Source organism: Silurus aristotelis, assembly GCF_946808225.1.
Source record: "Silurus aristotelis genome assembly, chromosome: 19".
NCBI lineage: Eukaryota > Metazoa > Chordata > Actinopteri > Siluriformes > Siluridae > Silurus > Silurus aristotelis.
The window spans coordinates 11,829,468-11,845,903 of NC_139592.1; the positions used below are offsets into that span (position 1 = coordinate 11,829,468).

At 39.4% G+C, this 16,436-nt stretch overlaps 1 protein-coding gene across 3 annotated transcripts in view; it reads right to left on the minus strand.

Annotated features, from left to right (window-relative positions):
• Positions 1-14,032, minus strand: part of cntn3a.2 (contactin 3a, tandem duplicate 2) — a 101,565-nt gene extending 87,533 nt beyond the window's left edge. The window contains exons 1-3 of one of the 3 annotated variants that reach the window (XM_083570119.1): positions 13,267-13,354; positions 12,565-12,618; positions 4,329-4,381 (exon numbers count right to left, since the gene is read on the minus strand). Coding sequence is in view for 1 of the 3 variants with exons in the window: in XM_083570117.1 (XP_083426243.1) it covers positions 12,565-12,612 (48 nt within the window). In the remaining 2 variants the exon portion in view is untranslated. Of the gene's footprint in view, positions 1-4,328; positions 4,382-12,564; positions 12,691-13,266 lie in introns of those variants that run through there. The other 2 variants (XM_083570117.1, XM_083570118.1) reach the window with 2 other exon arrangements.
• Positions 14,033-16,436: the final 2,404 nt, after the last annotated feature.

Genomic DNA, 16,436 nt, shown 5'->3' on the forward strand with positions numbered 1-16,436 from the left:
CCTGATGAGGCCTCAGACATCTATGACTAGAAATTCAGGAGAGCAAACTAGCTGTGCTCTCTAGGTAGGGGGTATTATATTATTCCATGTCAATCTGCTTAACATTAGGACATGCATGTAGAAGCAGACAGCATTCTTCAATATGCCTGTTTAGCTGTCTTGGGATGTAGAATAAGTAGCTCGTCACAGAAGAAGCACATGTTAGCCTGCACCCTTTTGTAGTTGGCAGGTGTGGTGTGATTGGGGAAACGTGGATGTGTAGGTGACCAATTCAGAACTACAAAGGGTAAAATATACTGAATGTTTTAATCAACCTTGGCAAAGCATATCATTAGCAACTTCACATTGTATATATAAGATACATTATGCTCAATAGAATTAGTAAATATAAATATATAGCATGTATGTGCATTAGTTTCATTCATTCTAAATGCCTCTGTTTTCTTTTACGCAAACACCCCTGACTGTTACTTTATTTAAATTTGTAGAAAAGCAAAACTAAACAAGAGGGATGTTTAACCCAATTATCACAGTCGGATATGTTCGCTAAGTTTTCTTTGGCTTATTACTTTACTTTTGCACAAGATTAGCTGCACATATTGTACATGCATATTGTATGACCCCCAAGATCAACATTAACCCAATTAGAAAGCAATCACTGATTCACATTCCCTGGGGCTTTATACCAAATAATATTTTAGCGTTAAACATCTACAAATAACATGCAGTTTTTACTTGTGCATATTTTTTTTTTACATTACTCCTAACTGAATAATGCTCTGAATAATTTTACCTCTAAATTGCAGGAGCCAGTAAATTTTCTTAAATGTATGTAAATTAAGATGACAATTAAAATATTCACATATATATTTTCAAGTGCATTTTCCTTACGATTGTGAATATTTTAATAGATAATTTCAATTTAATTGCAAAATGTACATTTGCATGTGATTATATTATCATATGGTTGCAGAGAACTGCCAAGAAGGTCCACTTGATATTTCATTTTTAATATCTAAACTGGTAGGTTTCTGCATACCAGAATCCAATTTCCCTTCTTCTGAAATATGTTCTGCATCATCAGTTTTTTATTTCAAACAAGCAGATGCACACTGGCTATGAAACCCGTTTCCACATTGCCTCTTGGTTTATAATCCCGGGCACTTCATCTAGATTGAGTTTCCCACAATTACAGAGGCATTGGGAAAGGTACACATTGGTTTAATAAACCTAGAACTTTCAAAGTCTAATATGTCCATTGGTTTTGACAAAAGTTAAACCATTTCCACACTTTTATGCAAACACATTCCTTTATATTTATCATACACTTTCCACATACTCCATTTAATTTAAAACGTCTATGGTGCACCCATTTTATTCCCTGGACACTTTATTGGGTATACTTATTTTTAAGGTGAATATTATCTGACTTTTGACAGTTTCTGAATGCTGCACTGCACTCAAAATCATGATTTAAAAAATCATGAATCATCAAAAATGAATTGTTGTATTTAAAATTCTCCATAATTTATTGTAATTATAAACACTCTGATGCTAGATTATTTAGTGCATTGACCTTGTACCTAAATTCCTTAACCCTTTGTTACACTCACCAAATAAAGAATAAAGAAACTGACATTTTGATGTGCAGAGTGAACCCAATTAATAATAAATAATTTGTTGGGAATATGAGAAAACAAAAATGTATACTCAGCATGAGGATGAAGAATGATTCCAAATTACACATAAAGCCATCCATCTACATTATTCTAATTTTATATATCGGTAGAAGTCCTTCAACTTTTACTTGTCAGTTTACTGTACATTATACACTATAGAAATCCTAAAAAAAAGTATATGTCCACAGAACCTTCTTTTCCTTAATGTGTGTTGAAATATAAAGGCAACTTGGGCAACATTTTAATTAATTAAGAATACACTTTTTACAGCCAAAGTGACAGTAAAAGAAACTTTTAATCCAAATAGCTATTGTGGGCAATTAATTCAGAAAGGAATGTTAGGCATGTTTGCTATACTGAGAGAAGAAATTAATTTGGCTTGAACCACCTTAGAAATAGAAGCCAAAGGACAGCTGTTAAATTCTTTCAATAATTTATTGTAAATACTGTATTGTATAACTGTGTTTAAGGTACACAAAAGTATATGACATATTCAAAGGCATACCTCTCTAACGAAAAGTGCTTTAATGAGACAGAGATGAGAGGTTTTGTTGCTAAATTTGCTCTTGTGTAATTTTATCCAACATTTAAAACTGGAGCAATAAAGTAAAACATTGCCCTAGTTACTTGCTTTCCCCTAAGGTTATGCAGTATCCTGCATGGTCAGGTGGGGAGTAATTATATTCTTAACAAGGAGAAATTGTACAGAGTGTAAAACGTAGTTTACTCAGATAGCTTTAATTAAAGAACTTATAATACACATATGCAGTATATATGGGCATAATATGTTTACCGATTGGCAATATTATTGAGCAGAAAACTGTACAGTAAATTGCATTTTAACAGAATTAAAAACTACTCTAGTATTATATATTATCTGAATGTTTACATGACCGCTTTTCATATGGAGACCCACCACTAAACAGCTATACTTCACTATTTAGTTTGGTTCTGAATATGCATCACATGCTTAAATCACAGTCTTAAAGTAAAAAAATAAAAAAATAAATATTGTTTTTATGTCACTGCCTGATCTCTATACCATTCTATTCTATTTTACTCATTTACTCTAACTAGTGATAAATAATTCAGCATGTCTTGAACTAAATAGTTTGTGGGCAATTAGTAATCCTATGCTCATTCTTGCGTTTTAGATAACCTGTATACTGTTAAAGCTTTCTAGAAAACCTGGAAATGTAGTACTGACAAATACTGACAAGAACACACACACACACACACACACACACACACACACACACACACACACACACACACACATGCACACACACATGCCTAGAAGTAATTTACACTAAGTAATCCCCCTAGTGACAAGTCTCAAAACAAACAGTAAATCGAACCCTCAGCCATGGATCTGTGAGGCGACATCTCACTTAGTGTCATATTTAAAGTTATTTCATAATAAATTACTTCATCTTAAGTTCAAAAACTATTGCTGCTATAATTTCACCTTGTTTCACTTCATGTGTGAAAAAAATAATGGTGGATTTGACAGATTTCAAAATGTGCAAAATTCATAAGATTGCCAAGTGACTAAAAAACAAATACGTGCAAATTATTGCCCAACACACAACTTACAGCAGATAGTAATATATATTTAGATAAATCATAAAACCAAAATATATATATATATATATATATATATATATATATATATATATATATATATATATATATATATATATATATATATATATATATATATATATATATATAAATCTTACATAGTTGAATAAACACAAATATATAATTCATGACAGGTCTACCTAACACTACCTGATCTTTTCTTTATTCCCCATATCACCCTGTGAACTGTTGTTCACAATAAATCTCCTTATAGAAATGGAAGATTAGACCTTTTTAAAGGTCGGACTTCTCTCCTCAGGGTGTTGAGATTGGGTCAATTTCAGAGACAGACTTTGGTGAAATAAGCCCTCTTTATTAAAACTGCCGCTGTATCCTTCCCCTCTGCCATTAAGCACACATTAATCATACTCAATCCAGCTTGGGCTACTTTAGCACAACCCAGCCATCATTAATAACAGCCCATCCAGTACAGTGTTGACATTTCCTTTAATTATCCATGTAATTTATTCATGTACTTTATCAGTGAAGCTTGTAACATGTTGTGGGTAGAGAAAAAAAGAAAGAAAGAAAGAAAGAAAGAAAGAAAGAAAGAAAGAAAGAAAGAAAGAAAGAAAGAAAGAAAGAAAGAAAGAAAGAAAGACTGAAGGAAGGAAGGAAGGAAGGAAGGAAGGAAGGAAGGAAGGAAGGAACACAAAATAAGTAGCACGAAAGCTATCTGGTTATCCAGGTGGATTTATATTAAACAACTGTTTCAGTAAACTTGTGTTAAGGACATGTTAAACTAAGAAATTGTATACATTTGTATGTGTGTGTGTGTGTGTGTGTGTGTGTGTGTGTGTGTGTGTGTGTGTGTGTGCGTGCGTGTGCATGTTCTTTTTTGCTTTCAAATGTAAATAAAAAGATATTTAGAAAATTATGATTTGGAATATTTTGGGGTTTCATTAAGATATGTGTGTGTGTGTGTGTGTGTGTGTGTGTGTGTGTGTGTGTGTGTGTGTGTGTGTGTGTGTGTGTGTGTGTGTTGTGCTCAGGGTGTATACTCACCCCAGTGCTTGGGATGGGACTCCACTGTGACCCTGACCAAGATCAGATGGTTACTAAAAATAAATTAATGATTCCAAAAATGATTTGTGTACAGTACAGTATTTTCACACTTGCAAACCTGATTTTTACTTCCAGTTCAGTGGCTTTGTAAATCATAAGGACTATAATTACTTCCCTTTAGCATAGGTTTATCTAAAGACTGTCCTGAAGTGAGATTTCTGCTAGGGTTTAAGTTTTGCCGTTGCTGTCAAACCATCTGGCAGCGATACCGATCATACAAATAAATGTGGATTAGGGCTTAGCCTTTTATCCAGTTTGGCAAACAAATCTTAATCGTGAAAAAAAAAACTGGATGTAATTGGAAATGTCTTCTTTTTTATTTATTTTTTTATTTAGGCTTGCCCAAAAGCTATTTTCATAATCCAGAGGGTGGCTTAGATCACAAACATGGAGGGAAAATATATTTTTTAATCCACATGATATAAAAGAAGATTTTTACAGAAAATAGCATCATATTTAAGTGCAGTGATACAGTACTGTGAGCTAATTTCACAACTTGCATTACATTTTCTAACCCCAGTATTTATACATTATTATACATAAGTCCTACAGAATCATCTTTTTTTTTTTCCATTCTCGTCTTCTCATGGGGTTAAAAATATGACATTTATAAAATGAATATTATCTAAAATTCTAATACTATTTAATTTTTTTGCAGAATGCCTTGATACGTAAGTATTTACATTACACACAGAATCCAGTTGCTCAAGCCTGATATTTTTATTAAGCTGAATATAACAATCTCTGGAGACTATCCTTAGTAAGTACTTATTCCCCAGAGTGCATCTCATCATGACTTAGATTCTAAAAGTGATTATAGCATCATACTTAAACATTCATTTGTATAGAGAACAAACAGCAAGGAGCTCTGCTTCAAGGAGCAAAAGAAGATGTTTATCATGGATGGCCTTGGATGTAACTCATATAACTTCATGCCACGTCAAATGTCTTTGAGAAGCTCTTGTGTCTACCTCCTCACAATCATGTACTCTCTCAATGTCAAGTCACACAAAGAAAACAAAGAAAGTTTAAACTGAACTCTTCAGAATGAATTTAAAATATTTGCTTTTATAATGCATAACATTTTTAAATATACCCATATTTTAACCAGATGAGTAATTAAACTCTTTAACTCTTTAAAAGTATTTCTTAAACATACATTGCATCTGGAAAGTATTCATTATTTTTCTCAAAATTCTTAAAACAATACCCTATAATGACAACATGAAATAAGTTTCTCTAAGTAATCTATTATTAAAAATAAATGTATTAAAAGTTAAATGAGTTTAGGTGCATCCTGTTTCCACTTATCATACATGAGATGTTTCTACAACTTTACAACTCTACAACAAGTGGAGTTCACCTGTGGGAAATATATATATGTCTATATAAAGTCCCACAGTTAACAGTGTATGTCAGAGCACAAACCAAGCCATAAAGTCCAAGGAATTGTCTGAAAAACGCCCAAAACAAGATTTTATCGAGGCACAGATTTAAGGAAGGGTACAGAAAAATATCTGCACCAAATGAGCACAGTGGCCTCCATCATGCATAAATGGAAAAAGTTCGGAACCACCAGGACTCTTCCTAAAGCGGAGCCGCTCGGCGAAACTGAGCAATTGGGGAGAAGGGCCTCAGACAAAAAGATGACCAAAAAAGTCTCTAGGTTATGTATGCAACCTTAGTTCCCTGAGGGAACAAGACGCTGTGTCACAAAGCTTTGGGAACACTTCCGCGTTGCTCATGCTCTGAATCACGTGTGACATCCGGCTAACGGCAAGGCACGACGTCACTGGCGGAGTGATGAGTGTCCAATCACGCCACACTGACCGGTCCTTGCCTAGTGTGTGGGAGCACAACCAAAGCGCAGGACAGAGGAGCCGGGAGTGGCTCTAAGGTCATAGAACCTGATGAAGGTCTGCGGGGTGGACCAGCCCGCAGCATTGCAAATATCCTGGAGTGGGACTCCAGCAGACCAGGCTGTAGAGGCCGGCACACTCCGCACTGGACACAGTCGGTTTTGCTTCTCCTGGTCAGGGCTTGAAAAGAAGGAGGGTAGAATGCCTGAAACGGCTAAGTCCCACGCAGGCACTCTGGGTCGCTTCTCGGGCCTCAGCCTTCAGGTGCCGTGCAGAAAACGTGTTACCAAGGCGTGTTTAATCAGCGACTGCCCAACAATAGGCCGCGATAGCGGACACGTAACCCTTCAGGGTTAAGGGAGCCAACCCTGTGGCAAACTGTTCCTGCAGGAACTCTAGCACTGAACCAACCAGGCAGTTAACTGGGTCCAATTGGTGGTGCTTGCACCACGCAGCGAACAAGAGCCATTTAGCAGCTTACAACCTCCTCATAGAGGGAGCTCTGGATTGGAGGATGGTCTCCACTACCAGCTGCTAGGAACTGTGCCTTCTCAAGGGCCACAGCCACAGCTTCCATAACTCTGGGCTGGGGTGAACCAGAGTTACCCCCACCTGGGAGAGGAGATCCCTCCTGGGGGGGATTTCCCAAGGAGGTTTCTCGATGCGGGACACCAGGTTGACCCAGCAGGTGAGGCAGGAGAAAGTCCGTCCATAGTCATGAGGTTACAACGCGAGCAGTCGACTTCCTCGAGAGCCGACTGAGCATGCTCCTCTCCCAAACGACACATCGGCTGTGTGTATCCTCCACTGAAATGAAGCGGGCAAGAAGGCACACAGACGGAAATTCTGCTTGCTTTTAACACCCTGGAGTGGGAGCCAAAGCGTTGTGATGCAACTCGAGTTCCCAAAAGGGAATCGGATGGTCACTCTGAAAGAGCTTCAGCATCTCTGTGGAGAGAGGAGTACCTTCCAGAACAACAAACATTTCTGCAAGCCCCACCAATCAGGCCTGTACGGTAGAGTGGTCAGACGGAAATCACTCCTTTGTAAAAGGCACTTGAAGGACCATGAGAAACAAAGGCTGAACTCTTTGGCCTGAATGGCAAGCATCATGTCTAGTAGAAACCAGGCACAACTCATCACCTGGCTAAAACCAATACCAGTGAAGCATGGTGGTGGCAGCATGCTGTGGGGATGTTTTTTAGTGGCAGGAACTTGGAGACTAGTCAGGATAGAGTAAAAGATAAGTACATGAAGTACATGACCTCCTTGATGAAAACCCGCTCAGGACCTCAGACTGGGGCGACAGTTCATTTTCCAACAGGACAACAACCCTAATCACACAGCCAAGACAAGGAGTGGATACAGGATAGTTCTGTGAATGTCCTTTAGTGGCCCAGCCAGAGCCCAGATTTGAACCCAATTGTACATCTTTGGAGAGATCTCAAAAAGACCCGAGGCTGTAATTGGTTCCAGAGGTGCTTCAACAAAGTATTGAGCAAAGGCTGCTATGCTTGTGTACATGTGATTTGTTTTTGCTTTTATTTGTTACTTTATTTCACTTTTTTTTTAAGATTTCATACAACATTATTTCATGTTGTCATTATGTATTATTGTTTATAGAATTTTAAGGAAAATAATTAATTGAATACATTTTGGAATAAGGCTGTCACATAACAAAATATCGAAAAAGTGAAGCACTGTGAATACTTTCCGGATGCACTGTATTTCATAATGTGAGGGTCCCCCCTTCCATCATTAAGGCCTGGCTAGAGTACATACTGTAACATTGTGTGCAGTTTACCTGCTTATTAACATGTTTCAGGGATCTGAGAAGTGATTGATTTTAAAGTTAAACACACAGTTTCATACTTTTAAACTGCTTCTAACAAACATTTTAGACATGTTGGTTAAATGTTTTGATTCATTCTATTTTAAAACCACAGACACAATTTCTGCAGGTCCCCAAACAGGCTTTGAGAACAGAGATTTTTTTTATTTACCAGCCTAAATTCTTCCTTTTTTTGTTGTTGTTTGTGCTATGTATCTATACACATTTGCACTGGAGACAGCTTGTTAGTCAGGAAGGATCTGAAGAAAAGTATCAAAGTTAAAATTTGTGCATTTTTTTCTCTCTCTCCCTCTCTCGCGCTCTGTCTGTCTCCTCACTAAAGCAATCTTATTATTCCTATAGGTGATTTAAATCTCTCCTTAGTTTGCTACTGCAGCTAGTTGATCTGATTAAGATTTATGTCTTGATTTAGCTTTCCTTGCCTAGCCATGGCTATGGTGAAGGCCACCATTATACCTGAGAAACCAGAATTTACCGTGAATGCTCTTCCAGAGTTCAGTGCAAACAATAGTGAGTTCTAGTTGTTTATAAATGAAAGCTGTTAGCACATGATAGCATGATCAGTGATCACTTATTCGCCACCGATAGCAGAGTATTCGCAGCAGAGTAGAAAATTATAAGAGAGCAGGTGCCGCCTCTGAACACATCAGTTTGTCAATCTGGCTTTGGGATTTGTAGCAGCACGCAAGTGGGGGTTTGGAAAAGCTTCAGTGACTCATTTTAATTGAGATTTAATCACATCACTCTTAATTGAAATCTTTCCTCCATGCAGTAGTTAAGAGATATTTGGTGGTAAATATCATACCCTTGTCACAAATGAGCCTGAAAAAATCAAAGACATCAACATATTTAGTTGCTTGGAGGATTTGAAATATGAAAATCCCTGTTCATTTATAAGGCATATGACAAGAGAGTTATTTTTTATAATCCATTTTCAGTGGCAGTTGTTTAAAGAAGGTTTGGAATTTTCCCTGAGTCCCTGTTGTTGTAACTTACAGTATATATGAGTTATATCCTTATTATCTGTTTTTTTTTTTTCCATTTATGTTTCCATCCCTTTATTTCATGTATTTATTTCCCTTTCATTCACATTTTTAGCCAGACCTTTGACACAGGGCCATTGATTTACCTAGTGATAAATGATTCATTTCCCATTTCATGGAGATCAGTCTCATTAAAAAACCCATCAACAAATGAATATGCATAATAAATATTTTATCCCCCACTTGCTGCATGCGTCTGTCCTTCATTCTTTTGCTGATGGACCTTTGCGTTTGCTCCTATTCAACATTCAGACATGTTTTTTTTTAAATAGAGAGAGAGAGAGAGAGAGAGAGAGAGAGAGAGAGAGAGAGAGAGAGAGAGAGAGATCAATATGGTAATGTTCTAGCAGGATAACTCCCAAACATTTTAGCTTTAGGCAATATAAAAATCTCAAAGAGAAAGAGCTTGCACAGTTGGAACCGAACTCTAATCTTAGCTGAGACACATTGAACCACAAGATCTTGTTCACAGATGATAAAGCAGTATGGTGTGGGTTCACAAATTCTGCATACTCAGTTCCAAAACCTCATGTTTAGAGTACAGAATTCATGTCTAGAATGTGTTCTTTAAAATGGTGACAGGACCAAAAATATACACAGCCAATATTCATTTTCAAAAATGCCAAAATAAAAATATTACACAAAAACTACACACTGATGTGTCCCTAGGGAATTAATTCAGATGTGTTTTGTCAATTTGTTTCTGGAAAAACCAGAAACACTGGGAGTGAGGCAGAAAGAAAGCCTTGGATAAGAAGCACTGTCAGTATACTTACCAGCATGGTTTTTGGTAGGTGGCAGAACACAGCACAGACAGTTGCATGAGCTCAGGAGCAAACTGGGGACCCTGGAGCTGTTATTGGGCAATTCTACCTACTATCCCACTGTGCCGCTCTGATTTTGGATTCACATGTGTAAAATAAGTTTCCTATACAACAAATTGTAAAATTATATCTGCAATTATACACTGTGTCTCAAGGCTGTAAGGCATGTTTGTCTTTTTATAAAATATATAAAATATGTATAATTTTGTGTATGTTTCATTCAAAGTGCAAACATTTTAACATATGTGGGTGGAAAAATAATCCATATGTGTTTCCATCAATCAGTGGAACCAGGCTTTTTTGACCAATCAGAAGGACTTCTTCGAACAGGCCTTCTGGGCCTTCTTGTCTTAAGATGTAATAAAAAATGCAATCAATATACGAGCAGATGAAAGGCTTTAGGTTTAGAAGGCACAATTGCATCTTACATTGAGGTGTGGAGTAGATATACTCATCTCTATCAAACAACAAATGATAAATAGGGGAGGTGGTAGCTCAGTGGATAATGCTCTGGTTTACTGATCGGAAGGTTGAGATTCAAGTTCTGGTATCACCTAGCTGCCACTCTTGGGGCTCCTGAGCAAGGCCCTCAACTCTCAGTGCTCAAGGGAAACTGTATCATTACTGACCCTGCGCTTTGAGCTATAAAGAAAATGTGACAAGTATAAAGCACCTAAATATAATATGGACCGCAAATTATTAATCAATTATAATTCATTGAATTTAGTTGTGTTTATATAGTGCTTTACATTTTTATTAAAAATGTTTTCCCAAAAAAAAAAAAACCCAAAAAAAAAACAAGAGGTGATTGTGTAAAGGTAAAACTTTGAGATGACATGAGGAAATAAGTCAAAAGGGAACCCATCCTCACCTGGGTGACACCTGATAATGCAGCAATCAAGTTCAATATAAAATAATTCCATTCTAAAACTGTGTATTAACCAAGAAATTCATTATACATTAAACATGAAGTCTATTTTGTTAATGTTAGCTGTCACTGATAGAGGCTGGAGCAATAGACGGATTGTGGGAATGTAGTGCTAAAGCTATCATAGCAAACCTGTTTCTAATCTCATATGTTTTTAGACTGTTTGGATGGGGCCACCCTCAGCCCCAGAAGTCATGCCACTGATTTGTTTATGGTTAACTTAGACAACAGTTGGGAATATCTTTAGTAGGTGAATTATAATTTCAACAATATGTGGTAAAAGTGTTGGTCTCTAGGAATCTAGGAGTCTTCATGGTTGATATTATTAGTCATCTGACTTTTTATCCTGTGTTGTTTAGAAACTGAATCCAGAACTTAATGTTCCATTGCCATTCCTTGATTTGCGTTGTTCATAATGCAGAGACAGTTGCTAGGATACAGAACAGAAACAGCAGCAAATGATAGTAAAACAATACTTGAACTTTGTTCACAATTTGTAACAAAGGAAACTTTTCTATTATGTCAGCTTATTGTGTACGTATGACAAAGTGAGCAATCATGTGTTTCAAGTTTGTTTCAGTTTTAATATTTCAAACTGTCAATTTATCACCGGCACAGATATATCAAAAGTCTGTTTATTTAGGGAGGCTGTGCACATGATATCCTCAGATTTCTGTTTTTGGCTGATAGGAGATGAACTCAATGTGGTCTTCTGCTGTTGTAGATCATTCAGGTCAAAGTTTGATGATTTATTCATACTGAAATGCTTTTCTGCTAATCATGGTTGTAAAGAATGATTATTTACATTAATATATGTTTTCTGACAGCTCCTTATCTGTCCATTCTCCTCGTACCTCTCTTATTAACTGTTGTTTTCATGCATAAAACTGTCTCATACCCAATGTTCTCTTGTTTTTCACACAATTATGTGCAAACTATAGAGGCAGGAGTGTGTAAAGGAATCAGTAATCTATGAAACACTCAAACCAGCACACCTGTTACAAAAATCAAAATTGTATTCACTCTGATGTTAATAAAAGCTGTTCATCTGTAGCTGCATTACTTTTTGCATTGTGCTACCCCACATATACAGGTGTTCCCAATAAAGTAAACAGTATTTGGACATTTTTAAATGCTCAGGAGGAGAGGAGAGTTAAAGACGACTCAGAATGCAAGAGCAAATTGCCAGGACAAGATGGAAGAATGTCATGGAGAGAAGGATCAAATTTGCTAAACATAAAATTCTACATAAGAATTTATTATCCTGACAGTTTATTATGCCCTTTCCAGTTCATGCAATCCACAAAACAATGGATTAGCAAAACAGCAGCATGTCCCCTATATACAGTGACTACAGGAGAATCTGAGAGCACACACTAAGCTGTTGTCAGAAGGCTTTAAAAGAAGTTTTCTCTAGGAAACATGATAAAGTGCAGAATAGATAAATAAAAAGACAGCATCTAAAACCCAGGGAGAAGTACATCAACTTCTTCAGAATTAGAAAAAGAAAATCAAGCACCTCTACCAAAGCTACAACGGGAACAACACAACACTGGTAGCTGACAACTGATTTGGAGAAATACAGTAAATCAAGTTTCTTGGGATGTGGAAAAAATGGTGTTATGCTGGAGCTCACAGTGCCAGTGAGCAGAAAAGAAAGTAATGCTTACCCATGGAGGTAGGGTGCAGGAGTTCCATAGTACTGCTATACAGATCATTTAGCACTGCATAAGAAACACAGAAAAGGCCATGTTTTAGAACAGAGAGACTACAGAGAGCCTAGTAGTGGGGCTAAGATTCATGGGAGACAGCTGCTAGGACACATGTTGAGGTCTGATCAGCTTTAGTGGGGTTGCCTGTGTGATGGTGCTTGATGTTAAAAATTCCAGTAAACACTTGGAAACTACTAATGCACCCTGGCTACGCATTAGAAGTTGTATCAAATCAACCTACATGTAAGTATTTATTTAAATAGCATTTAATCAGTGGCGGGTCGTGCATTTGGTACCTGGGCATTCAGTGGGGACTTATCCAACTTAATCCACCTCTTAATACCACCACTATCACATCGCAATTATAGAAATCATCAATACTGTACGAAAACGCAATATAACAATGTGTGGAATTACAGAGAGAGAGAGAGAGAGAGAGAGAGAGAGAGAGAGAGAGAGAGAGAGAGAGAGAGAGAGAGAGAGAGAGAGAGAGAGATTTCAAATAAGGAGGGTGAATACCATTTTACTAAAGCAAGTTGCACACCTTTACACTACAACCACAACTGTGCCACCTACATCATCTGGAGTAGCTCAGAACCAATATTTGTCAAATAACATGACAAAAACATAAGAAATTTAAATAAAATACAACCTACTCACCAGAGATGCATACTCATAATTTGCACTGCTCCTGAGAGGCTGTAAGAAAGTGGTACCGCTCGTGTTCACTGGTCTGGAAGTGGAGAACAAACCCTTTCCCAGGCTGAGACAAGCAAGCTAGCTTCTGGGTGGCCGACCTCTCCTTTCGATGTCTAGCTTTTCTTGAAAATGGATTTTTAAGAATGTCCGAGACCAAATCAATTTCTCTTCCTCCTTAGGCATAAAAAGGTCTAACTCATATGTATTAATGTGTGCAGAGCTACAGATGTTTTTTGGCAGTGGAACTGGGCTGTAACAGTTTTCCTCTGACCAACCGATCAGAGGACGGAAAAATGCTGACGCTATACTGGGCCAGCTAGCGAATTTGAAATCTGATTGGTTAAAGAAACAGACCTATTGCTAATTTTCTCTATGGTAAAAAGTCCAGCAGTACTGACTTTGAAGGCCCTGGGCAGATTAGATTGACATGGCAGCACATAGAGGCTAAACTCTGATTGGACAAAAAATCTAACATCCAGATACACATAATGGAAGCAGTTCAGCCAAGAGAAATGCTATGAAATGAAGAGAATAGACTGTTGGGAATAAATTAATACAATTTCATGGAACAATTATTAGAATTTAGGTTGTAAATGTAGGTCAGTGCTTCTGATAGTGTTTAGACCAGCAGAGAAGGCTTTGTTGGCCCTGATGGCCCACCACTGCATTTAATTAAGTTTTACAGCAAGCTTCCTAGACAGCTGAAATAGATAGAAAAGTTAATTCCCTTTCAGGAACTCGAGCTGCGTCGAAACGCTTTGGGAACGCGCCTGAGTGTTCATGTTCTGAATAACGTGTGTATCAGTAAAAAATTGGACGCTGGCCGTCACCGATGAGGTGACGTCACGACCAGGAGTATAAAACGCATATGAGAGAAGCCAGCGGCAGCTTCTGTGTTTTCAAAAAGCGCTTTGTGTGTTTGTGTGACATTGTTCGTCATATTGTCTGTCCAAAAAAAAAAAATTAAAAAAAAAAGCGGAGAAATAATGAAAGCAGGCGGAAAAATTAAGCACAGTTTTCGGCCGTGCGTTCCTCCCTGCCCCCGCTATATTACGGGGGGGGAATTCGCACCGCTTGTGTGTTGCTTGCTTGGGTGCGGAGCATGCGAGATCGGTTCTCGAAGAGGGAGCTGAGTGTGTTCACTGTGCACGCATGTCTTTGCGCTGGCTCCGAGCTCGCTCGGCTCTTTTCAATGAAATGGGTGCTCTAACTCCTTCCGGGTCTGGTCCCGCTCTCGCTGAGGCAGAGCGGCGTGCCAGATCCTGGGGTTCGCAGATGGGCCTTGCAGAGGGTTTCGAGACGGGTTTTTCCCTATCTCCAGCCTCACCTGCTCTGTCTAGCGCTCGCTCGCAGGATTCGGAAGCAGGCCTTTCGGCGGATTCTTCCCCCTGCCGCGAGCGCTGCGATACGGAAGCCGAGGAGCTTACGGAGGTTGTAACGCGTGCCGTTGCCAAGCTCGATATAACTTGGCCGGCTCATGAGCAGGAAGTGCTTTCATCAGTAAATTAGATGAGCGCTTTCTGACACCCGTGTCACAACCTCCGCGCAGGGGTCTTCCATTTTTTCCCGATCTACACACCGAGGTGTCTAGGTCGTTGGTTAAACCTTACTCGTCCCGCCCCTTCACCCCCACTTCTACTGTGTATTCCCACATATTTGGGCGGAAAGAATATGGTTATGAGGCTATGCCTCAGGTTGAAGAGACACTTGCCACCTATCTCTCTCCCGGAGTCGTCTCTTCCCTTAAGACCCCGATGTTACCCACAAAGCCCCTACGCAGCACTTCTGCGCTCGTGGGTAAAGCCTATGCTTCAGCAGGTCGAGCTGCTTCTTCCCTGCACACCATGGCGGTGTTGCAGGCATATCAGGCTAACTTGCTGCGTGAATTGGATGTGGGGGGTGCCGTGGATGGCCATTTTGATGAGCTGCGCCGTACGGCAGATCTGGCTCTAGCCAGATCTAGCCGAGGCATCTTGGAGGCACCTTGGAGGCATCTTGGAGGCACCTTTCTATCAAAACCGCGTTCTTGTTGGCTATCTGCTCTATAAAAAGATTAGGGGACCTGCAGGCTGGTATGGCTGGTGCCCTCCTTTACCCCCATACGGGTTACGTCCCCAAGGTGCCCTCGGTCGTCCTACGGCCCGTTAGGCTACAGGCATTCTATCCTCCTCCATTCCAGGCCCCAGACCAGGAGAAGCTTAACCGGCTCTTCCCGGTGCGTGCTCTGGACACTTACGTCCCCAGGACGGGTCCTTGGAGAAGGTCCTATCAGCTGTTTGTCTGCTACGGCCCTCCCAAGAGAGGCTTGCCTGCTAATAAGCAGACTCTGAGCAGGTGGATTGTTGACGCTATCACGTCGTCTTATGAGTCCTCTGGTCGCCCCGCTCCCTTCGGGGTCAGAGCTCACTCCACCCGGAGTGTGGCTGCCTCTAAGTCTTGGTCCTCTGGAGTTCCCCTCCAAGACATATGTGACGCTGCGGCTTGGTCCGCCCCACTGACCTTTGTGCGGTTCTATAACCTGGACCGCAGTGCCACTCCTGGCCCCTCGGTCCTCCTCTGTGTCACATACACACTGGGCACGGACTGGACAGTCTGGCGTGATTGGACACTCGTTCCCAAAGCGTTTCGACGCAGCTCGAGTTCATGAAAGGGAACGTCTCTAGGTTACGTATGTAACCCTAGTTCCCTGAGGGAACGAGACGCTGCTTCTCTGTGCCACACCTCCGGCGTCCCTGCGGCGCTTCCTTCTCCCTTTCGACGCAGCGTCTCGTTCTCTCAGGGAACTAGGGTTACATACGTAGCCTAGAGACGTTTGTTATCTATAAACGCTACTTTTTTTGCTTTGCCCTCTCCTTCCTACCCTATTCCTTTACTACTTTTTTTGCCACTTTCTTGCATAAGGGATGCTGTAGGCTTTCTTTTGTTCAGCAATCCCACTACATGTCCAATGGATTCTATGTCATCCATAATTCTCCAGATCAGCACAAGTCTTCCTCTCCTTTAGCAGAGCTTCACATAAACCCTATGCAACAACACCAAAGTATAACATGATGGACAAAATTCTTTGATGACATAAATATTAAAAAAATTTTTTAAAAATGTCCCAGTTCAGACGAATATTGAATGTATCA